Raw genomic sequence first — 25152 nt, forward strand, 5'->3', positions numbered from 1 at the left:
GTCATTTATGCTGCCTATTATCTTTGTACACAGTTGTCATTATCATGCAGTTTATTTTTTCAGCTGACTGGTGACTTTCAAATTGATGGGTGCATAGTTAGCCAATGAAAAAAAACTACATCTAGAATGTGTCATTATTAAGTATTGTAGAGCAACAGAGGGACCAACAGCGGCTCTGCTAGTCTCTCTGCTAGTCTCCAGGGTCAATGAAAGGCTAGCTTTTTCAATGGCTGTCTGGATTGTTGGTGGCTGGCTGTAATTGTAAACGCCAGACAAGCCCCTCTCCCCCCTCCGCCATTGTCACCAGCAACCAGCCTCTCTCCCTCCCCCACGGCTGGCTGGCTGGCTGGCTGAGGAGGAGGAGTGTCAAAGCCAGCCCACACCCACAGCACTGAACAGTCGGCTATTCTTCTGAATGAACCGGAGGGGAGCGGACCGGGAAAAATATCATACTGTATCTCAAGATGTGGGCGATCTATTTTCCAGACGGAACTGCATATATGTGTCCAGGGAAGAGCAGAATGTCGTGATGGAGGATGTGTATGAAGGCTAGGGGCCGGCGCTGACAGCAGGCTGCTGGACCAGTCGTCCCCTCCGCTCCTCGGCTGGCGGCTGGCAGCTCAGCTCCCCCGGCGTCCCGTTACTCCCAGCCCCATGCAAAACAGAACGGTCCCGGGAAGCTCCAGCAACACAAACTCCAATGTTTTTTGCTCCTGCAATTGCACCGGATCCCAGCCACAGGGCATGGATATATGTAAGTCATCGCTTTGGTGTTATTATGGCTGTTCTGGGCACAAATCTAGCCAGTTTTGCGCATTTCCGGGCGAGCTAAAGCGCGTCAATGTACAATAATTGGTTTATCCCCAGACTCCGCTACATTGTAACAGCATAAGCGACTCTATCGAGCTCTTGTGTTTAATCCGGTTAGAAAATGCGCTTAATTAATATCTGAGCTGAGACATATCTGATGTAAAATCATTTAGGATAGGCTAAAGCCAGAGTTTGGAAAACCTAGCCATCTCGACGGCCGTGTCTCTCCGACTGTAGCCCACTGGTTTTCGAGGCCGGATTAATTCTCGGCTGCAATTTAACTGTCTGTGAGCATGGCTGGTCACAATATTTCATATTTATGTGGAGTTGTATGCTTATCGGTGTCTTTTTACGGTTACACTTGAGTAATGCATCCTGGCCTATAAAATGCGGTTACAGCTGGAGGATAGAGGAGAGAGATAAGCTTGGCTAAGTTGGCATACTCCTACTAATGAGGCGGCTCAGAGTTGGCTAGACGTAGGCTACAGTAGACTGCGGTAGGTTAGTTTTGGCCCTGTTTGGCCCAGTTCGGCCTGTCTGCTGTCTGTGCGGACAGGCTGATAGAGCAGGCCTCCACCCTCCCCCACATCACCTCACCTCCCACCGCCAGGCTGCTGCCAGACAGCCCGGTCCCAGCAGGACAAAGACGGTAATGGAAACCAGTGGGGCCTCACTGGTGACAAATGGCCAAATGTATTGTCATATTCAGATGAGAGCAGACTGGTCCAGACTACTCCATCTGGCTGCTGGAGACCGCAGGCTCTATGGAAGACGCCGCACACTAACTCACTTTTCTGTTCAGCTTCAGCCTACACTTTGTTTTAATTAATAATTGATTTAATTAATAATGTGTCCCCAACAAATGATGCCTTTAAATTAGTGTTGTTACAACTGTTAATGTAATAACTTACCGTTAATAAACCAATTTGCAGCAATAGTGTAGTAATCCTAATGTCAGAAATTTCCCATTAATAAACAAATGAATAAATAAACGAATTAAACTTTTCCTGTTAACATAATAATTACTACGTTATTGTGTTTTATTACAGTATCAAGATGGGTAATATTGTCAGTTTCCATAAATAAGCAAATTAAATAAATAAAACTGGACTGATAATGTAATAATAGTTCAAATTTAATACACAGCTGTCACCTTGATTATCACAGTATGCCGCTGTCGACATTGATTGCAAAACACCAAAGCAATGAGAATTTATCACCAAAGGTGTCGACAAAATCAAGAAAAACAAGAATCTTGCAGATTTTCACTTTAAAATATTGAATGATTTTCTCAACAAAAAAAAAAGTACAGAATTTAAGTCTGTATCTTAGAACATTATTGTCTTCCAACTTTGCTGAGTTGTAGGAAGTGTGAAAACGAACAACTTGAAGTTACTGAACAACAACTTGAAGTTACTGATGATTATGGCCTTCAATCTCATCACAAAGATGTTTTTGCTCGGCGGTGTTGGCCTGTACTGTCTAGCTGAACACAGGCATAGCCGCCTTCCAATGGCAACTCATCACTCTCACTCCTATAGCAGATGGCTGGGAGGGACATGGAGGACTTCTGTCTTGCTGTAGCAATGTTACGGCACTATTCTAGAAAATTCTCATCCATCTGTCTTGTATAGTGAGATGTATTAGGTAGCTCTTATCTGCCAAAAGCCTGCTAGCTGGCAGCCATTTTCAGAGAGAATGTAAGGCTATTTATAGACTGGTGTTGAGAGAGAAAGGTAGAAGAAATATCTCAATATCTCTGTTATTTGGTTGTGAAGTTGTTACGACAGTATTTAGGCAGACGTATCCATGCAGGCTTTCCTCTGACGAAACCCACGATCAAACACCACACTGTGAAACAGTTTTTCAAAGACTGGATGAGGATCCTACGGAGCCCCTCTGGGGTCAAATGGTAGAAAAAAAAACTTGATGTGTAAATCCATGCGAGCGGATTTGTAAACTGTGCAAACGGATTTGTAACCTGTGCGAACGGAAACGGTTTACAAATCCGTTCGCACAGGTTACAAATCCGTTTGCACAGTTTGCAAATCCATTCGCACGGATTCGCATCGGTTTTTTTTTTCTACCATGTGACCCCAGAGGGGCTCCGTAGGATCCAAAGTTGTTGCAGGAATATAAAAGGGCTACTAAAGAAAGTGGCTTAGATTTTTAATATCTGAAAATAAATGTTAATTTTTAATTCATTCATTCATTCATAATTTGTTGATTTCAGTTAAACGAGTCAAAAGTATTGCTCTAAACCATCCTCCTTTCCCCACGTTTGTCAAGTCGGCACCGTCAAAGATTGTAAAACAAGCAAGATTACCTTACCTACACTGACCCACAATGTATATAGAATCCGAGAAAGGTGATGATTTACTTCCACAGCTCAGCAATCATAGTTTTAGAACATCTTTGATACTGGAGTTCAGCTGCTGCTTGTGTTTTATAAGTTGTATGGTACAATTTGTGCATATTGGCAGCTCCAATAGGCAGCAAGTGGTAACTGAATTTTGAAGCCTTCATTACCCAGAAATCCTGTAAGGTGACTTCGGTAAACTGCACACTCGCTCTTTTTTCTTCCAGTTTTTGTTTTTAGCTGATGCACTTGCACCTTTTTAGGTTCATCACTATGCATTTGTGTTAATACATTGATTATTTTGGCTAGATTTTTGTCCAGCTAACTCTTGGCAGTGTGTGGACTACATACAACTTTTTTGCGCGGCATTCTTCGACATTTTTCGAAATTACTTCCTTTGATGTAACCTGATGCATTGAATTTCTTATTTTGATGCTCATAAAACGTGCATTTTCCAGTTTTGATTTTTTCACTTCCTGTGTGGAGAAGATTTCCCACCAGTGACCATACCGACACCAGAGCTTAATTGGGGCAAATAGCAGTCTACAGCGTCTCCATTAGTGGGGCTCTTCCCTGATAAGATGGCTACATTTTTTTTACCTAAAAAATCTTATGCATAGTGCAGCTTCAAATCAAAGGAGTTCTCCAGGCAGACTGCATGGCCCACTGAAAAGTGAAAATGTGAAAAGTCTGCTCTTAACTCTTTGTTGCCGTTGGTAAATGCATAGTTTGCTAGATAGGTGGCTATGATCATATTAGCTAGGCAGGCAACTGTGATAGTACACATCTTGTTTGACATGAATGTGATTGTAATGGTCATATTGATGATGATGAAGCTGCTGATCAACGTGAACCATAATCAGGAAGATTAGTGTGTAATGATGATTGTAAGCAAAGTTGTCTTTATGATGTTTGTCATAAAACAAACTGCTTCAGTGCAAAGTAAGGAATTTCATGTACCGTACACTTCATGTTTATTTGCACTGGGGACATAATGACCCAAAAGACCCAAAAATAAAGCTTGGGTCTTTTTTCTCTGCATATGGCTGAATGAATGAATGAGTAGTGAATAGCGCCTGTTCAAGCATGTAGTTTCAGAATGGGTTTGATTGTCTCAGGTTTGCACATAGTTGTGTAAAAGCCCACTCACCTCTTTTTGAAGCATGTCTGTGTGATGACAGTGCGTATTGTCTGATGTCCTCATAAAACAAGCAGATCAATAAGAATCCCAACACGAGGGATGGGACGATATGCTTATCGATATGATTTGATGCGCGATATGGGCTTCACGATTCAATACATCCACGATACGATGTAATAAATAAAAGTTCAATGACAAAGTCTGAGTGTGCAGAATTCTGTTTATTTCTGAGACACAAATCTTTCTAGTGATGGCATTGGCTTTAGAATGTAAACAACAATTTAAAAATGTCATTACAAAGTGCAAATAATATAATTTGGATGGAGAGCTTGTGAAATTGTGATGGGCAAGCGTCTCATTCGTGATTACTACAGCAGAATGACATGTAGATAATATCGCGATTCATTTTTCTGCCCCACGATACGTATTGTCACATTTATGTATTGTGATATATTGAATTTCAATATATTGTCCTATCCCTACCAAACTATCTGCTCTTTGCCTCTTCCATCCTTTCTCTCTCTTCTCTCCTAAATGCTGTTTCAGAGGCTTTTCCACCCCAACAAGAAGAAAATTCACAAAATGTAATTTTTTTAAATTTAATATGCAAAGAATGTGCATATTAATGAGTCAAAATGGTGGGAAATTAAGCTGCTCAAGTGCCTCGTTTCAAATTTTCAGTTGTGAAAATTGACACATTTAAAGATATTGAATAGTGGCACAAAGTATTTATTTTATTTATTTATTTGTTGGTTTATTTAACAGGGACAGTGCACATTAATAAACATTGCTGTAAATGCGCCAGAGTTAGCCAAGAGGCTATTTTTCATCTCTAGTCCCTGGACAGATGTTACAGTGTCACCCTAAAAACAGAATATAATATAAGTAACATCTATCGATGATAACATCATCTATCGATGATAAGTATCATCTATTGGCAGCTTAAATCCAAAAATGTATCAGTATCAGCCTTCAAAAACATACTTTCCATCCTTTCTCTTCTTTCCATCTTTTCCATCCATTGTCTCCTTTTCATCCTCTCCTATTCATTCTTTCATCCATGATCTCCTTTCCATCCTTTCTCTTCTCCTTCCCATTCTATTCTTTCCATCCTACCTCCTTCCAAACCTTTCTCTCCTTTCCATTCTTTCTCTCCTGTCTCTTCTTTCCATCCCTTCTCTCTTTTCTCTTCTTTCCATCCCTTCTCTCTTTTCTCTTCTTTCCATCCTCCCCATCCTAACCCTCTATCTTCTCCCTCTCTGTCCTCCTCCCTTGTTTCCAAGCAGAGGAGGCTTATAATTCCAGCCCAGCAGTAATGTAGACCGTGTGTGTGTGTGTGTGTGTGTGTGTGTGTGTGTGTGTGTGTGTGTGTGGTTCGGGGGGGGGATAATATCAGCTATCAGACCGAGGAGAACAATGGAGGGGAGGAGGGGGATAGAAGAAAGGAAGAAAAGATGATAGGAAAGGTGAGAGGGGAGGAGAGATGGAAACAGTGGAATGGAGAGGAAAATGAGAGAAGACACTCGCTCTGTTTCCAAATGCCAAGAGAATTGTACGCAAACTTTTGAAATGTGAACATAAAATGCAAATTAGGTACGTTTCCATCAGCTGAATTGAAGAATTAAATTTATTTCCTGCATGTCAAAAAATGAGAAAAATGGAAAGAGTTTCTCAAGAATTGATTAGTATTGATTAGTATTGCGTAAGTTATTGTTTTTTCATGTCAACTAATGTTGGTCATATTTCATGCTTTCATCTTAAGACAAAAACAAAGAAATGCACTTGGTGATATTCTATACCAACTAACAATCATAAAACCACAATGGAGACTTACATGTTAGAAACAACACATTAGAAGTGATATTATAATGTATCAACTAATAGGGATGGGAAGATATATCAAAATTCAATATACATATGGTGGGTCAGAAAAATGAATGGTGATATTATCTCCTTTTTACTCTGCTGTAGTAATCACAAATGAGACGGCTTGACCATCACAGTTTCACAAGCTCTCCATCCTATATTATTTGCACTTTGTAATGACATTTTTATATTGTTGTTTACATTCTAGCAGCCAATGCCATTGCTAGAAAGATTTGTGTCTCAGAAATGAACAGAATTTTGCACAGTCACACTTTGGTGACATTAAACTGTTATTTATTACATTGTATCGCGTTTGTATTGAATCATGAACCCCATATCGCGCATCGAACCGTATTGTGAGATAAGCATATCGTCCCATCCCTACTAATTAGGTAGCATTAATCAAAAATAAACAAAATGAGTTTAGAGCTTACCATAGACTCCAACGATGGATGCAGTCGTTCTCCAAACATCATGTTGTCATCCTTCAAGTAAAAGTTGTAAGGAACTGGGAAGCTTTGAATGACTGTAATCAACTTCTCGCCCTTTTCCCACTGGTCAGGCAGAACTATTCATGAAACAAAATCTCACTGGTAGGGAAACAAGGGCTTCTGGTGTACTTGTTTATTGTGTTGCTTGCAATGTGAACTCACCGCTAGTGTTTTAGGCCAAATATCAGCCTGATAGCAATGTGTAAGTATTTCAACTGAAGAGTGAAATCCTCCAGTCCACCAATCCGTGGACAAACAGTCTTCTACTGTCGGCCACTGAGCAGCTCCACTGGGGCAGTTGGGGGTTCAGTGCCTTGCTCAAGGGCACCTCAACAGTAGTTGCTGAGAGAGGGGAGAGCATACTCGTTCTCTTTCACCAACCACATTTTCCCAGCCGGTCTGATTCGAACCAGAGACCTACCAGTCTGCTGTAAAAAAAAAACTATCCAGGCTTTGTTATCTGGATGCACCATCCCCTCTCCTCCCCCATTTAGCAATATGCTAAACTAGTTGTGTGGGGGTCGTGTGTGTGGGGGTGTGTGACCCCATGCTTATTTGTGTGCATTGCCCTCTGCCAGTAGCAGCTGAGGTCCCTATAGTGAGCCAGCCTTGACATTGGCCATGTTTCCCCTGTATGGGTGTGTGTATGTGTGAGTGAGTGTGTGAGTGTGTGTGTGTGTGTTCCATCCATAAACTAACTCCCCCAAGGGAGCTGCTGGGCAGATTTGTAGTCTGTCCCATGGTAGGGGCTGTCTCAGTGTGTGTGTGTGTGTGTGTATGTGTGAGGGGGTTATCTGGCTGTTTATAGATTCAGTGTGTGTTATGGTGCATCAGTCTGAGGTCTGGGTCTCGCCTGCTTTGTCTAAAAGACCTACAAGCTGATTGTATTGTGTTGGTTGGTAGTTGAGCAGCTCTACATTCCCTTCTATAGAAAACACGAAGCCATATCAGACCACACAAACAATTATTTGTACCTGTCTGGTGTTGTGTTCATAGTTTCTTTACTGGATGCTGAAGACAGCTTCCAGGTTGGAAAGTAGGGATGTGAATAAGGGTGTGTTCATACGCAGCATGTTTGGAGCGGTTTATTTGAACTCTGGAGTGTTTACTCCATTCATTTGGCCAGGTGAGAACAATGCCATTCAATCTCAAAATAATGGCACAGAGACACCTGAAACTGCAGGTCTCAGTCCTCTAACAAGAGAACTGTGGTGCGGTTTGTTAGGACTGAGAACATTAACTTTTCCACTCTGGTTCAGACCAAAGAAAACCAACTGGAGGTGTGAGTTAATGTGATGTATATCAGTTAAACCCCTTGCAATCTCCAGCCCTGTGACTTAGCAGTATCATATAGATGGAATTACAGCCCAAAGTCTACTGAATGTTTCTGATACTGAAACTGAAAAGCATCCAGAGATTGGCAGAAATGAGAAGGGAAATACTGAAATTTGGACTGACAGACTGAACGGTGTAGAAAACGTCTGACAGGAGAACTTGTGCTTTCTTGTCTGGTTTTTATTCTTGTCTTTATTTATCGGGGGAAGGTGGGTGGAGAGGAGGACCGATGAGCCGACCAGACAGGCCTACAGATGCTAGACACACCCGCACACACACACACACCAACAAGGTCATTACCAATGCACCAGACTCCTCATTATGAGCCGCCTGCTGCCGCCCTTCCCCAGGGTCAGGGGTGAAAGGTCAAGGCCTGTCAGTCATGGCCAGTCATTCAGCCTTTGTCTCTCTCTCTCTCTTTGTAGACACAGTGGATATCAAACGTCTACACATGCTTTCCAATTTTCTAGGTTTTATTGCCATAATTCAGGCCTGAAATCAAAACCCATTGAATCAGACATTTCACTTTCATTTAAATACTGTGTTATAACCATCCAAATTAAGGTAAAAACAAAAAGCTACACATTTCTGATAATATTAAAAATAGAAAACTAAAATACCTTGGTCGCATAAGTGTGAACAACCCTATTGTGGTAATATTTACTTAATCACATTAAAAAGCACAAAGCCTTTATGAGATACCTTTATGAGACATCAAATGACGTGATTCTCAGTAGATCAATTACAAACCAGGATGTCACTGTAGGTTTCTTTGTTGCGTAGTGCATGTCAGTGTGCAGAGACAAGCATTGACGACAAGGGGCTAACACCAAATACAAATCTGATTTTTGAAAGGTTCAAATTTAGGAGAGGGAAATTTCCAAGTCCTCAAACAGGCCTTGAACAGTGAAGACTATAATGAAGAAGTGGAGGAAACATGGCAGCAGCAGGACCTTGCCTAGCTCAATCCCTGTTAAGATGGATGACTGACATGGAGGAAGCTCATCAATGAAGCCAGGAGGGACACAGCAACCTTAAAACAAGTGCAGGACTGGATGGGAGAGTCTGGACACTCCATGCATGTAACAACTATTGATTCTGGCAAGACGGAAGCCACTTCTCACTGAAAACAACAGCCAGTGCATTTTATGAAGATGACACAGTCAATTCCCCGAAACCATGTGGAAAAATGTCCTCTGGTCTGATAAGACCAAGGTAAAAAAATGTGCTAACCTTCTGCAAAAACCTCAAGTTAAAGAAGAATTTCATCTTTCAACATGAAAACAGCCAACTCAACAAAGGAATGACTGAAAAAAGCAAGATCAGTATCCTGGAATGGCCCAGTCAGAGCCTGGACCTTTGAACTTATAGAAAGTCTGTGTACTGGCCTAAAGACGAGTGTACATAGGTGGTTCCCTTCCAATTTGAGTGAGCCTGAACACTTCTGCAAAGAAGAATGGCAGAACATTGCTTGGTAGAGAGTTGGTAGAGAATAATTCAAACAGTCTTACTGCTGTTATCAAAGTAAAAGGTGCTTCTGTTAAGAATTAATAAAAGTGGCACACTTACCCAAGTTCCTCAAGGGATCATTGAAGTATCATTAATGCTTCATCTTATTTTAATGCAAACACCAAGGTGGTTTAGTTTTCCATTTTAATACATTGCCAGAAATGAGTAGCCTTTTGATTTTACCTTAATTTGTATTTGTTATTCTTAATTTCAGGAATTAGATGGATTGATGGTGGATGGATGGATGCATGGATGGATGGATGGATGGGTGGATGGTAGACAGATAGATGGTGGAATGGTGGATGGATGGATGGATGGTGGAAGAATGGATGTATGGTGGATGTATGGATAGATGGATGGATGGGTGGATGATGGAGCTGAGTGCAGCAAAGAGATGGTCTTCCAGGACAACTAAAGCCTCTGTCATGATTACTACCATTGTTGGACTTCTGAGTCTCCAAGCTATTTCAAATATGGATTAACTCTATTCATCATCAGTAGATTACTCTCAGTGTATTTAGTTAATGTCAGAGTCACATCCCTCATGATAGAATTATATTCTAGTCATGTTTCATAATTCTGATAGATATATATTTTTCAAGTTAAATCTGTCCGGTTAACTTCTCCTGGATGAACCAAGGGTTTGTGCCCCTCCCACCCACAGACCCCATTCCCAGCATGCATTGTGTGGGGGTGTTGAAGGTCATCCCCGGGGCCTGATCCTCATTTATTTACCCGTCAGGATGTTGATTGGGTCCCGCTTGTGCACTCCTAATGCACAATTGCACCACCCCCATACAGCTGCCCTCAACCAGCCCCCCAGCTCTTAGTCTTTTACTGTCTGGAGATCAGTCTGCTCTCATCTACCGTCCTCTTGTATCTTTCATCTCTTTTTGTCTCCATCACGTGGTATTTCAGACACTACTGATCATATTTTGATTAAACGTTTGCAAGATGTTTAGGATGTGTGTGTGTGTGTGTGTTGGTATAGACCTAATTCAAATGTTTGCCGTCAACCATATTTGGATTCCTTTTATCAGACCTACGAATGCTGTGTATGCTCTTTTTTCCTCTCATTTGTTTCCTCTTTTCTTTTTTTATCTGTATAAAGATACGTTGTAGTGAATTGATAAAGGGCAGTTTTACATTGTAATTCTTTTTTGCGTGTGTCGTCTGAACTGATGTGGGTCAGTGTTACAAGACGCTGATCTCTGCTAGCTAAGCCTCTTACTCCACTGCTTCCATGAGCTAAAATAGCCTCAGCACAATGCAATGTACTTGACTTAAAAAAGGAGTTAAGAATGTTAAAGCAATATTCCACTTAGTTTTAACATAGGCGTTATTGGGCACTTGACCGCCATGAAAACCAGAATATAAACTAATCACCAAGATTGGATGCAGCTGGAAGAGTTTGTAGCATTCAGACTTTTACTTCCCATTCATTTGAACGAGCCACGAAAATAGACTGAAAACTGACATTTAACACGTTTGTGAACAGATTCAACAACAGATCCTGCTACTGTGATTTTCAACTGACGTTTGGTCATGTTTTTTAGAACATAATTTCACCAAATAGCATTTTTATTGATAGACGACAACATAGCGGAGGGATACAAATATACAAATAACTAAACAAAACCTATTTTCAATGTAAAGTCTTTGTGTAGGCTAGTAAGCTAACTAGCTAGCATCACTCAGCTATCCAGCGCAGGTAACCTGTGTTGGGTAACATTAGTTGGATAGTTAGCAAACTTTTGTCCTACTTGGTCAAAAATTTATAAAATATGAGACCTATGAAGACCTATGTCGGTCGCAACGCGTTGGTCATTTTAAATATATATTGTTATGTAAAATAAAGGCATTTTAATTTTGCACAAACCCTACAGTGTGCCTTGGATCGTTTTTGAAGGAGACTTGCATTTTACATTTTTTATTGAGACCATATTCCACTCATGCAATGAGCCCTTCACAAGATGGAATATATAATATTACATTTGTAATTTAAGTAAAACAGCCAATTGGTGGTATTATGTAACCTGAAATTAGTTTCCATTACTGGAAAAAAGTCCCAGCTTTAAGTTATGTTTTAAAAGTATATTTGACTTGTTGTTGCTGTTATGCATTAGCTGTGTATGTGTTTCTTGGGACACAGGCCTTAAAGGAGAATTGCGGTTATTTTATTATTTTGAACCTTGGTCCTGTTTTCCTAGTTTTTGCCATCATGGCAATTGTGTTCAGTGTTTCATCACTTACTTCACTGTAGAGCTTTACCTACCTTGAATTTGCAGGTGACACTGCTCCCCAGTATATGGGCCAAAGCAATCTCCAACAATTGAACCCAAAGCTTAATTAAAATGTGTCCTTTGATGGGAGTATTGATTGGAGTAGTATATACTTAGATTGATGTCACTTCAAGTCACTCACTACTGTTATCTCTGATAATACCGCCAAGAGTGATGACGGAGTGTTCCAGTTGGAAGAGAAAGGGGGTGCTTGACCATTTGACTGAAACACTAACCTAGAACTAAGTACAGGATAATTTCTTTAACCAAGCCTAAGATTATTCAAGTTGATCTTATTATGCCATTCTTTGGCATATCCATAAACATTTGTAATTGTATGTATATAAAAGCAACAGTAAGATTTGCATGCTGTCCAGAAAAGAAAATTAAATGAATATACCCCCACACTAAAGCAAGTTCATACTGTAAAATCTGAAAAAAGGAAGCCAAGGCACTCGTGTGCAAAATTTAAAAAAAGCCTTTATTTTTTTCCAGCTACCCTACATGTTTAAGTGCCTTCATCAGTGATTACTCAGTTGCAATGCAAAGACAGAAATACACCATGTACAACCTATAATCATTTCATGAATAACCCTATTTTCCTACTGTGCTGTTGGTAGATAGTGATATCTGTTGTATTATGCAGTCATGCATATATAACCTCCTGCTGCCTGTGAGGCTTGTCAATCAATAGTTTCCAAGGAAGGGTTAGAGACCTCCAACTACCCATTCCAATTACCCATGTTACCACAGTATGAGGCCAGTGTGTCACTTTGATGTGTGGGTGGACTTCCTCTTTTCTTGATGCACCTTTTCCCTCAGGAAGCCAGTCTCTGCTGCATCCAGCTGCGTGAACACCGCCAACTACATCCATCCACAGTACAGTCAAAGGAAAATTCCTCCTCAGATACTCTCACAGTGTTAGATATCATCAACCTCTGATGTTCAATGCATTCCGGGAGTTACAAAGCATTGTAATTTCCTTTTAGGTGTACGCAAGTTCTACCTCATCTACCTCTACTTCAGTTAGTGATTTCTGACATTTCCCAGAATGCCTTTCGACAACCCCCAGAGAAGGGGTGTGAACTTTCTTTCAATAAAGGTGGGCGTATGGCTATATAGCTAGCTAACCAGCTAGTTTGTGAACATTGGGGCGTGTCTATGATTGCAGCCACGGCCCTTTTCTGTTCCATCCATTTGTGTTGAAAGTGTCAGATCAGATACGCAGCCATTTCCTTCAGTACAGCCTGCTCCAGTGGCTGCGCTGACGTATACGTCTGTTGCGTATTTGAGCCATATACATGTGTATATACAGTATGCCAAAATTTTGCTTATTATAAGCATTTATCACCATGTCAGTAAACAAAATAAAATAAAATAAAAACGGATACATGAACCATTGTCACTTAAATAAATGTTGGTATCTATGGATAGCCACTGAGAAGCCTTGTATTTGGCTTTAGTACGCATACGTACTAAAAAGTGACATAATTACTCCTCTATAGTACATTAATGTTCCTCACAGTACAACTTGAGTTGTTTGTGGAAGAATAAGCAAAACTAGATAATTGTTCACTTACACATAGATAAAATGTAGGTAGGTGCAACACAACCAGCATATCGCAGGCGGAACAAGAATGGACCTGGTGTAGCAGCTTAAAATGCCTAAAGTGCTGCAACTGGACCGCAACAAGTTTGGATACGCAAATGTTATGCATGCTGTGTAGTTTTTGGTCAGAATCAATTGGCACTCTCACCACTGTTATCTCCCTATTATTATCTCCAGTGTAGACAATTCAAAATCAGCAACTAAAATCTTCACATATGGGACTAAATCTGATGAAATGGGGGTCTGTGGCATGAAAACATTTGAGAAGCCCCGCTCTATAGATCAGCAGTTAAAATAACATCTTAAATGAGGTAGCATGCCTATGTCGATTGGTAATTTTAATTCGCAAATACAAATTTTTGACCCCAGTTCCTGGTAAACTAGCATGACTTGACTTGACCCCAATACAATCCATGGCATTTCAACTTTCATTTAGCAGTTCATCACCTAGCTTTAACACAGCGCTCAGCAGCCATGTATAGTTATTAGGACTAGTTATTAGTTATTATAGTTATTATATATATTATATTATAGTTATTAGGATTAGTTAGGACGCTAAGTGTAAGTGGTAAGAGAGTATTGCACTGTGTGTGTGTGTGTGTGTGTGTGTGTGTTTAGCTAGGGCAGGTGGCGTCTGGTCTTTTTGCTCCTGAGCCCTGGCATACTGATCCTACTCAGCTAACCAGCAGCCTCAATAATTCAGCACTAGTGCAGTGTGTGTGTGTGTGTGTGTGTGTGTGTGTGTTATGTGGTGGGAGCGTCTAGACGTGTGTCTGGCGCCTGTATCATCCCTACAGCTCTAATACCAGGCCAATGCAGGTTACACAAGGGTTCAGTCGCTCTGTGTGTGTGTGTATGTGTCTGTGCGTGTGTGTGTGTGTGTGTGTGTGTGTTTGTTGACAGACAGATTGATGCAACACTGCTACCGGCATGGGTTATCCAGCTCGCCTTGACCTGGAATACAGATTAAGCTGATTGGTTGCAGTGTGTGTGTGTGTGTGTGTGTACGTGTGTTTGTGTATGTGTGTGTGCATATGAATCTTTTTGTCCATCTGTCATACGAATACATTCAGGGGCGAATTCACAAAGAATGGATTGCGGCCGCTAATAGCACCATGAATTGCGTATCATTTGCAACCGCTATTTGCTCCGTCTCAAGGACCGATTCACAAAAGATATTGCACTAATGCTATGCCAGCGCAAACACGCCCATAACCTGTTGCAACTGAGTGCAATTTGCCCCTGTTTTGCGTCTGATTACAATTATCAATGTGGCAAAGTATAAACGTTGCCTTTGCGCGAAGAACACAGTAGACAGGACAATGGCAGAGAGAAAGAGAAAAATGAAATTTTTAGACCGCGAGCTGCAAGTCCTGATGGACGAGGTGCAGAGGCATTCCTCAAAACTTCAGGCAAGAAATTTAACCGGGACTGTGAGAAACCATATTTGGGATTTAATATCCCAGTCTGTCAGAGCTGTTGGTGTTTCCAAACGCACCTTCAGACTGCAAAAGAAGATGGCATGATTTGAAGCGGAGAACAAAGGAGAATGTAGGGGAGCTTTATTCATTTATTTTTCATGACATAATTGCATCCTGTCACTGCATCCTTTGTTTGTCATTGCATCTCACTGCATCCCAAAATAAACTAGAAGGGCACTCGAGAGCGCAGACCTCCGCCAAGGCCAATCCAGTCTTTTATGATATGCAAATGTGCAAGCGCAACCAATATGCGGATCCGCTCCAAAATTTAATGGGTTCTTCCTTGGCCCATGCTACACCCTTCCACGAAGTTTCATGAAAATCGGGCCAGTAGTTTTTCTGTAATCCTGCTGACAGACAGACAAACACACACACAAACAAACGGCACCGAAAACATAACCTCCTTGGCAGAGGTAATACTGTAAATGAGTTTGAGCAGAGCTGTCCATGGTGCTGAATCTTTAGGCCAAAATAAGGCCCACTGTGCTGACTAGTGAGATAAGTGAAAATTGAGTGAGAAATTGAGTTGTATTGATTGTTTGGTTGTACTGATTTATTTGCTTTCGTTTGTGAAGCAATCTGTGTTAAAGTTCTATAGTAATATTAATAATAATAATGTCAAAATATTATTTACAGACTGTATTTACAGACAATCTTATTTTTTAGGTCACACAAAGGTGGAATTGTTGCAGAGACAGTTGCAAGGTCAATTCAATTCAATTCTCAGTTAAATCAACAAGTGATAAAGTCTGGGCGTGACACCCCTTATAAATGCGCTTCAGTTACCACCAACTCTCTGAAGACGCTAATAATTTCACTCTAACTGCGTGTGGCAATTAGCGCCGACCTTTGTGAATTGGACTGTTTTTGCAGTGAGGCTCATTTGCATAGAAAGGGGCCAATTTTGCGCCAAATGTATGCATATTACCTAATTTAAATACGTGCAAATAGCACAGGAGCACCGAGACGCTATTTGCGTGGCAGCGCAGTTAGCGGGGCATTTCACCCTTTGCGAGTGCTTTGTGAATTACACGGTTTCTTTTTGTCTTATTTGCACAGGTTTAGCATCAGCAAAAGCCGCGCAATCCTTTTGTGAATTCGCCCCTCAATGTAACTTTGTGCCAGAAAAACTGAAAATTGACACAATGGTCCACGTTAACAAATTTGAGATAATCTGGGACTACGATCTAAAACTTCCATTTGAAAATCCCATTTGTACAGAACATGACTTAAAGAAATACAGCGAGTGTTTCTCTTTTGCTGCTCACACAACTTCACAACGGACGATAATGTTCTTCGCATCCTTGACTAAGAGCAATTCAAAGTAATGGGAATACTTCCAGCTGCTGAAAGTCTGCGTCTCACCCTCACCCTCCATCTTTTGTTTCGCCTTTTTAGCTAATAGCCGACATAAACCTTAAAATACCTATGATGAAAAAACCCAACAGGGATTTTGAAAAAAAAAACAACACCATATGACAGTCCATTTACATTAAATGGACATTTCTTTATATGAAAGTTTCACAGATTATTACTTTAAGTAAAAAAAAAAAAGGTGCTGGACCTGGTGTCTCTTTAAGCAGAGCAAAGTGTAGTACAGCATTTTAGAGAATTTTGGGGGGGTGTTTTCATTGCTGATTTGGTGTTTTTGAGTGTGTATGTGTGTGTGCGCGCGATTGTACTCTACAGGAGGGTTGTGTGTGAACAGTTCTCTATCTTCTCCCACACACGTAGATCCAGATGGCCTCTGATTGGCTGCTATCTGCTTCCTGTCAGCCTCATCTGTTTCCTCTGTGAAGCAGCTGACTGGCCAGGCAGGGAGACAGGAAATGGCTTCATGAAAAATACATCTGATCTCTCTCTCTCTCTCTACCTCTCTTTCTCCAGCTCTCTCTCACTGTCTCTCCACACTGGAAAGTGTCTGCCTAAGCTCATTGCCCTATTTTAACACTAATTTGTTTTGACAGAAGATTCAACCCAATAGTGAGAGCTTTGGAATTGCTATAGTAGACATACGTAGCTGATCTGTCCATTTTTCAGTTTTGAAAAACAATACAAATAGTCCATCAAATCACGTTTTGTCATGATTGCCTGGTTCGTGTGACGGTTGTCAGCAGTGGCTGTCCGGGAACAAGCTGCTTTCAACTTGTTAGCAAGGATATCTCTATGGACTTAGTGTTAGCTAATTACATGAACAGCTTCCGCCTGGTTGGCTAGACAAATATCCTTTGACCCGAAACATGTAAAACGCTATGATCACACTGCAGCCGAAAGTGTCCCAATTCAGATTTTTGCTCCCTGACATGTGACACAGATCTGATGTTTCGTAATCAGTGTGAACAGCAAAAAGCTTTTCTTCAATTCCAATCTTAGTAAAGTAAATCTTACATCATTCACTTTTTAGCGCCGAGAGCAGCATGGCTTCTGTCCCCATAATTTGTATTCCCTAGTAATATTTTTCCTTATAGGCTATGTCCTCACTTTGCCCTGTGTGTTGTTGTTTTGCCACAGCACAAGGAAATTATCATGGGAGGAAATGCGCTTAATAAATGACAAGTAGACTAATGTATAGCCTAACAACTTCCTTGTAGAATCAATGGGTGCTTGTGGTTTGAGATAATGAGATCACAAACAAGCATGACCTCCATTTATTACGAGGCGACTAGTTAAGTTACTTGAGGTAGGCTACTTTCATTCTTTGTAATCCAGTGAAATGTTTTTAAAATGTTGTTTTACTGTTTCCAAAGCAAGCGATAGGCAAAAAATCCCCAAAAATTGAAATAGTGTTGTTCTTTTCTATCCTGGCATGAAATCAACACATTGCTTGAGGAAACATTATTTTATGGGAAACAAATCTTGGCCCTTCTATGTTTGAAATCACATAGAGAGCAGGAGAAGAGTAGGTATAAAAATGGATGTGACGTCTTCTGGTATTGTTACTCTGGTCATGGCTGTCAGTTCATATATCCTAGAATAGATATGAACAGTCATCCAAAAATCATTGAGCATCATGGCCTGCAGTGTGAACGGAACCAATGACAGGCAAAAGACAAAAATAGCAGTAATGATGGTTCACATTGCTCGTGAGCTAAAAATTGCTACAAGAAAAATTGTGAAGCAGAAGAAATTCTTCAGGAATTATATTTTTACTTGGGTTTCTCCTGTGCAGGTTTTGAAATTAATGATATCAAAAACCCTTTAGCTCCTCTTAACCAACACATTTCCATGATATTGTTGTTGCCTGTAGGAAGTCAGGGCAAACTGCATCTAAAACTGGTAATGGAACCTTTTAATTGATCAAATTTGACAATTTTTAAAGCACAATTTTATTAGATTCTTTTGTCCGTAGCTTTTGTAGTCTTTAGAGTCCAGGGGAAAAGAAAACTTGACTCTTTGCTGTGTGCGTCTCAATGTATATGTACTTTGTGTGTGTGTGTGTGTGTGTGTGTGTGTGTGTTGAGGGTGGGGTGGAGGGTTTGGGGGAGTCCCTGTCTGAGACTTTGGCCAACTGAGGTTTGGGATTAGAGCCTCTTGTGTAAAGTGAGGTTTGTGGGTATGTGGGTATGTGTGTATGTGTGTGATCAGATAATCCAGCTAAAGCCAGGAGAATGCCAGATTGGAAGCTTTATGGAGTGTAGGGGTGAATATGTGTGTGTGTGTGTGTGTGTGTGTATGTGTGTGTGTGGCCATGCCGTTGGCCTATCTGTTGACCTGTCTGTCTGGAACAGACATTTGTTTGCACAAGGTGTTAAAATGACAAAAAACGATGAGAACTGATGATGGTCTATTGACCGAAATTTGTTGGTGTGCTTTTTCAATTCTTGCATTTTTTTGGTCACTCCCATGTTGCACCTCATGCAGACCTAAATAAAGTTTAGGCCATTTTTTGCATCAGTTGGCCTCTTTTGGATTTCTTTCATTTTTAGCAGTGTGTGAGTTCTTGTTGGTTTCTTTTCAGTGTGTCCTCGAGATCACATATATCAAACTCTAGGCCTGGATTCGACCCACGTATTAATCTGGGTTGTTCATGTTGGCCTCCCTAGCTGCACAGCAGTTAGTCAACGCCTGCTCCCAGACCTGTTATTGGCATAAGTCTGTATCTTTTGTATTTTAAAAATGTCTTACTTGGTTGCTTCTGTCATCATTTATACAATAATTGTACTGTAATTGTCCTATATTTTTGTATTTATGTATATTTTGGAGTAATAAGACCAGATGAATCATTATATTTTTGTCACTCTCCATCATATTGGGCTGTTTGCACTTTGGTTTCAACTGTTTTGAGCCGGCGTTCTGTCCACAGACACTCCAATGTTTATACTTGTGAATATGAATGTAATTCACTTCAGCTAATCAGTGTCCAGCCTCTCTGAATAAATGTATACACCATTCATTGAAAAGTTCAGAAAATAATAGGGATTTATTATTGGAGGTCCTCAGCTCTTGGGCAACAGCGGGTATGAACAGCTGTTCGCATTTCTAAAAGTACGACCTGGCCATCTCAACAGAATTGAATAGACATGGTTAATTTGGGTTTTTTTCATCACTGACACATTTGATCGATTTTGTGTTTCGCCAGCTTGTTAGCTAGCTATCTGGTCTGCTAACCACTGTTAACACATTTGCACACTAGCTAACATATCTAGAAGTTTGTGTTAGTGGCTAGTCGTCACAAATTAACATCATTTGTTTTGCTAAATTAGCCTGCTGACTAGTTAGCTAGCTAACAAATCCAAACACCAGCTGTTTGTTCAGGTTTACTGAGCTGACTCTTCTCAAGCAACAACTTAGAGTGTTTTGGAGTAGAGACTAGGGCTAAAGACAAGACAGTTTACTGTGTCACAGTAACCTACATTTGGAAACAAATCCACCTTTTCAGACTATTCACATTTACTTTTACAGCCACAGCACAACAATCTCTTTTTCAGGTACCTCTGTTTTTGTAGCCTGGTTGTTATATATTTAGACATTATTAACGAACAGCTAATTCTCCAGTGGACCTCCACGATGGAGCCAGCTCTGGTTGATACATTTGTGACACAACTGCAAAGCCTCTAATATGTGCAGTGTGGAGGTTATTTAAATACTTAAATGTGTAAAAAAAAATATTGTCTAATTTTTTCTCTGTGCTTCTCTCTATCTTTCGGTGTTGACAGCTGAACTGGAGTTTGTTCAGATAATAATTATCCTGGTGGTGATGACGGTGATGGTAGTCGTGATCATCTGCCTTCTTAACCACTATCGGCTGTCAGCCCTGGCCTTCCTCAGCAGGCACAGCCACGCCCAGAGAGACCAGGCCACACAACTGGTAGGTGGCGCTACAACCACGCCTGCACATATTTACCTATTTACCTGTTGTAGCTCATATATTGTATTTTATGACATTGGACACCAAACCATTTATGTGTCCCCATTAAATCGTTGGCTCTGGTGCTCCATGCTAGCACTTTAGCATACACTAGGTTCAGTGATAGTAGGCGCCATTAGCATACAATATGTTGAGTGATAGTAGGCTCTGCATTAACACTTTAGCATACACTATGTTGAGTGACAGTAAACTCCATGCTAACACTTTAGCATACACTATGTTGAGTGATAGTAGGCGCCATTAGCATACAATATGTTGAGTGATAGTAGGCTCTGCATTAACACTTTAGCATACACTATGTTGAGTGACAGTAAACTCCATGCTAACACTTTAGCATACACTATGTTGAGTGACAGTAAACTCCATGCTAACACTTTAGCATACACTATGTTGAGTGATAGTAGGCTCCATTAGCATACACTATGTGGAGTGATAGTAAGCTCGTTTAGCATACACTCTAGCATACACTATGTTGAGTGATAGTAAACTCCATGCTAACACTTAAGTATACACTATGTTCAGTGATAGTAGGATTAGCATACACTATGTTGAGTGATGGTAGGCTCTTTTAGCATACATTCTAGCATATGCTATGTTCAGTGAGCTATGTAAACTCCATGCTAACACTTAAGCATACACTATGTTCAGTCATAGTAGGCCCCATTAGCATACACTATGTTGAGTGATAGTAAACTCCATGCTAACACTTAAGCACACACAATGTACATGCTGTGTATGCTAAAAGTGTTAGCATGGAGTGCATTGGAGCCAACGATCTACCGGGGATCCATGGATGATTTTCGTGTTCTCACTTAACGGAGAATACACTATTTTCTGAGACACACACACACACACACACACACACATACTCTATCTATTCCAGACCCTTCCTGTCTTCCCTGTTTCGAGGTGAATGGTCCAGCAGCCACCGTCTAGACTGTAGACTCCTCTGTGAGCTCCCCATAGACAGAAGATAGGCACACACACATACACACACACACACACACACACACACAAGCCAGTTCTCTCATCTTTAGAGACAGAGACAACAGGAGCAGGGTATTCATGGGTGCTTAAAAAGTCTTCCATTAAGTTCTATAAATTTATGGCCTTAAAAAATATAAAAATGTTAGTAAGGGATAATGTGCGACCTGTCATTATTGCAAAATAGGTCTGACAGGATGAATCAAGATCTCAACACTGTACTTTATCTCACTTATTACATGGCTACCTACCAAGGTTAATCATTTGATATGAAATATTGATATAAAATGATTTTAGTCCAGCAGAACTGTCTGCAGTAACCAAGCAGTAATGTCTTTTAGTCACAAGGTGTCGCCAGTTAATTTGATTAGAAATCAACAGAATTGACTGGACTTCTTCATTGTGGAGCGATATTATATGTGTAACAGCGGTCTGTCATGTGAAACAGTATATCACTAAGACCAACTCTGTCTAAATGTTGTTAGTTTTACAGATTAATAATAATAGGAAATATCTATGGACTTTTATTGGCAGGTACTGGCTACTGTCTACAGCCTATTGGCTCATGAATCATGTTTTCAGTCAGTCATGTCAAATAAAATGTACTGTCTCATAAATCCCTGAACAATAACACCAATGTAGCCTCAGTGTGAAGCAGGTACTACTGTCTGCTGTCTTCATTATTTCTAATAGGACTACCGCTGCATGGGGGCTAGTGGACAGTCAGACTGCAGAGAGAACCCACTGCAGCCGACACACACACACACACACACACACATGCACACACACGCACACACACACACACACACACACAGGGCTGCAGCAGAGACTCCTCTTAGTCAGCACTTTATGTCAGACACAGCCAAACTGAATTTTAATGACCCCCGTCCTCATACTCTTGTCTCTCTCTCTCTCTCTCTCTCTCTCTCTCTCTCTCTCTCTCTCTCTCTCTCTCTCTCTCTCTCTCTCTCTCTCTGTCTCTCTCTCAGGATGGCAGTGTGTGGCCAGACAGTGTGCTGACTCAGCAGGGAACGACTGAGGTAAGTACGGATGTTGAGCCGCATCATTAACTTTTACACTCTAACGTTGATAAGAGGTCACTGTTGGAATGGCCGTCTATGATAAACTCCTGTTTGTTGAAGAGTCTTCTAAAGACAAATATTGGCCTACAAAATTAATGTTTTCTGACTAATGCTGCGTTCACGTCATATCAGAAGAAGCAGAAACGCCCACATCCAAGATGATGCTACGTAAAGGTTAAATGTGTAATATTTCTGCTGTACTGAAGCATAATATGACTAGTAAATTACAGCAGAGGTTCACGAATGGTAGTGAGTGAAACAAAGTGAACAACCACAGCGCACGTGCTGCAGTTATTTCTGCATTCAGAAATACAGGCGCAGTCGAAGCTGTGTTTTTGTTGTTTAGTTTGAAGGCCCTCCTACCACACCAAGGTCCATTAAAAAATCTGGCAATTTTTTTTTGCCTTACTTATTGGCAAAAAGCACACATCAGAAAATATAATTTGAGACTTTATTACTAATCAGTAGGGTGTTCTGGTAAATTCGGTGTGTATATAATCCTCCAAACAGCTCGCATTCTAACGGATCGGCCCATTTATGCACCGCGGAAGTGGTGTTACTTCACACACAAAATAGTGACTCCTTATCTTCGATATGTTCCACAGACAGCAGGAATCATGGAAATGTCAGTATCCTAATCACGGCAAGTGTCCATCGAACAAAAAAAATGCGCTAACTTGGTAAAACGTGAGAGAACGTTCATTGTTGTTGATTGTGAAACAGTCCGACCTGCGCCACCATGCTGATGATGGTCTCGCTCTATGGAGGGCAGAGTGTTGTTGCAATGACGCTGAATGATAGAGGCCAGCATTGGACCAGAAATTACACATAGACCCTGTAAAGCACCTGTGCCTGTTGACTGAAATTATTTTCCTTTGGTGTGTGTGTGTGTCCAGGTGATATGTGGGCGTCTAACCAGCAACCTGCCATCCTTCATGCAGCAGCAGCAGCAGCGTCTGTGTCGCTTCCAGCCCACCTACCCCTACCTGCCGCAGGAGATCATCGACCTCCCCCCCACCATCTGCCTGTCGGACGGGGAGGAGCTGCCGCCCTACAAGGGTCCCTGCAGCCTGCAGCTCCGCCACCCGGAGCAGCAGCTGGAGCTGAGCCGAGCCTCGGTGCGCGCCCCCCCCAACCGGACTGTTTTCGACAGCGACTTCATAGACATTTACATCCACGGCGGGAGTCTGCAGCCGCCTAGCAGCAACTCCGGCGTCAGCGCCGCTAACGCCAGGATGGAGGGCCTGCCGCCCACCTACAGTGAGGTGATGGGACACTACCCGGGCTCCACAGCCTTTCACAGCCAGTATAGCAATAACGCCCCGCCGCTGGGCCATATGTTAGGAACCAGCAGTTCCCAGACAGTGTACCAGGCCGGCAGCGGTGGTCATGAAAGCACAATGGCAGCCTCCAGTGGCAAGAGCGAGGACAGTCAACGGGAGAATCTAGTGTGAGAGAGGGAAGAGGCGGGAGTTGGAATGTACAAAACAAACTCCACTTTACTCCTCCCTTCTATCACCTAAAAGGAGAGTAGCCTACCTGCCCGAGATCTACTCCCTCCCTCCAAACACTGAACAAACACTGAGGAACCGAGCTTATAAGAGGATCTTTTTTGTAATATTTGAGCTAGAGCTGTGAGCTTTCGCTTGGATACTATGGCTTAATAGCTCATTTTGTTTGTTTTTGTCTATTTTTGTATGCTTTTTATTTACGTATGTTAAGATTGTGGACATGTAAGATTGCTGAACTTGTTGGAAAGAGGACTCAGCCCAGGCATTGGAAAAAAAACAGGCATTTTTGTTGTTATTTATGATTTCCCAGATCTGTGCACAAACCTTCAGAATCCAATCAAATCCAAATTTTGTAGTGCCATGATTCACACCATTAATCAGGGGGATGTACGTAACAGAAGCAAATCTGAAGTTGCACTAACTTATTGTTTAAAAGCAGATAATGCTTCTGTTGTTTTGAGTTTCTTGTCAGTGAGCTCCTGAGTTGTATTGTCAGTATATATGGTATGTTTGGGTTTGTTTTCTTTGAATCTGTTGAGAGACAGAACTCTGCTCCAGCCTAAAATATTCAGATGTTAGACGTTAAACTACGAGCCATTTTTCTAGTTCTGTTCCCTGAGACGGACTAGAAAATGGTCCATCCAGTCTTTGTTTGGATGCCACCATCTCTGTAAGCCAGTCCAGTAGCACTTTGTGCGTTCGTCAGTTCATTGCTTTTTACAGGGACCCAAGAGCAGGAGGAATCGTGGGAAGTTTAGTTTACATGGGGTTGTGGTTTTTCTGCACGGTCCCCGACTTTGTTTACGTGAAGTGCAAATTCTCAGGAAATGTGCTTTACAGTTTTCAAAATTGCTCCCTTTCAAGTCCATGTGTAACCAGGTATCAATAAAATCCTAAAGTTGAAATACCGGAAAATTTATCCACAAGGTCTGGGATTAGTACACTCTTACATTTAGTTATAGCATCCTGGTTCAATTGATAAAAGATAATAATTCATATGAAATTTCTAGATTATTACCTTTGGACAGTGGAGGACTCATACATGACACCAGAGATAATTAAGTTTGTTTCAAACTTTAAATTTGAATGTTTGTCTCTTATGAAACCAAACAAGCGTTTACATGCATATCATGGAACCTGGAGTACAGTATTTCACCATTCTCAAAGATCATTTAAGTTTAAACAAAAACTCGGCCGTAAAAAGAAAATATAATAATTTTTTTAAAAAAACAACCCAGAAAACAAATCCTATCTAGCTGCAGTGGAACTTATAGTTGTGCACAACCACCTAGTTAATGAGTTATGAGCTCAGTTTTGTTTGTCT

At 41.1% G+C, this 25152-nt stretch overlaps 1 protein-coding gene across 1 annotated transcript; it reads left to right on the forward strand.

Annotated features, from left to right (window-relative positions):
* Nucleotides 1-654: 654 nt before the first annotated feature.
* Nucleotides 655-23916, forward strand: LOC139920571 (protein TMEPAI-like). Its single transcript, XM_071910604.2, has 4 exons — nt 655-754; nt 20040-20191; nt 22225-22287; nt 23214-23916. Exons 1-4 carry the CDS (start codon nt 655-657, stop codon nt 23769-23771), a joined length of 873 nt encoding a protein of 290 aa, XP_071766705.1. The 3' UTR covers nt 23772-23916.
* The last annotated feature ends 1236 nt before the right edge of the window (nt 23917-25152 follow it).

This window comes from Centroberyx gerrardi, chromosome 19 (assembly GCF_048128805.1).
Source record: "Centroberyx gerrardi isolate f3 chromosome 19, fCenGer3.hap1.cur.20231027, whole genome shotgun sequence".
Classification (NCBI taxonomy): Eukaryota; Metazoa; Chordata; class Actinopteri; order Beryciformes; family Berycidae; genus Centroberyx; species Centroberyx gerrardi.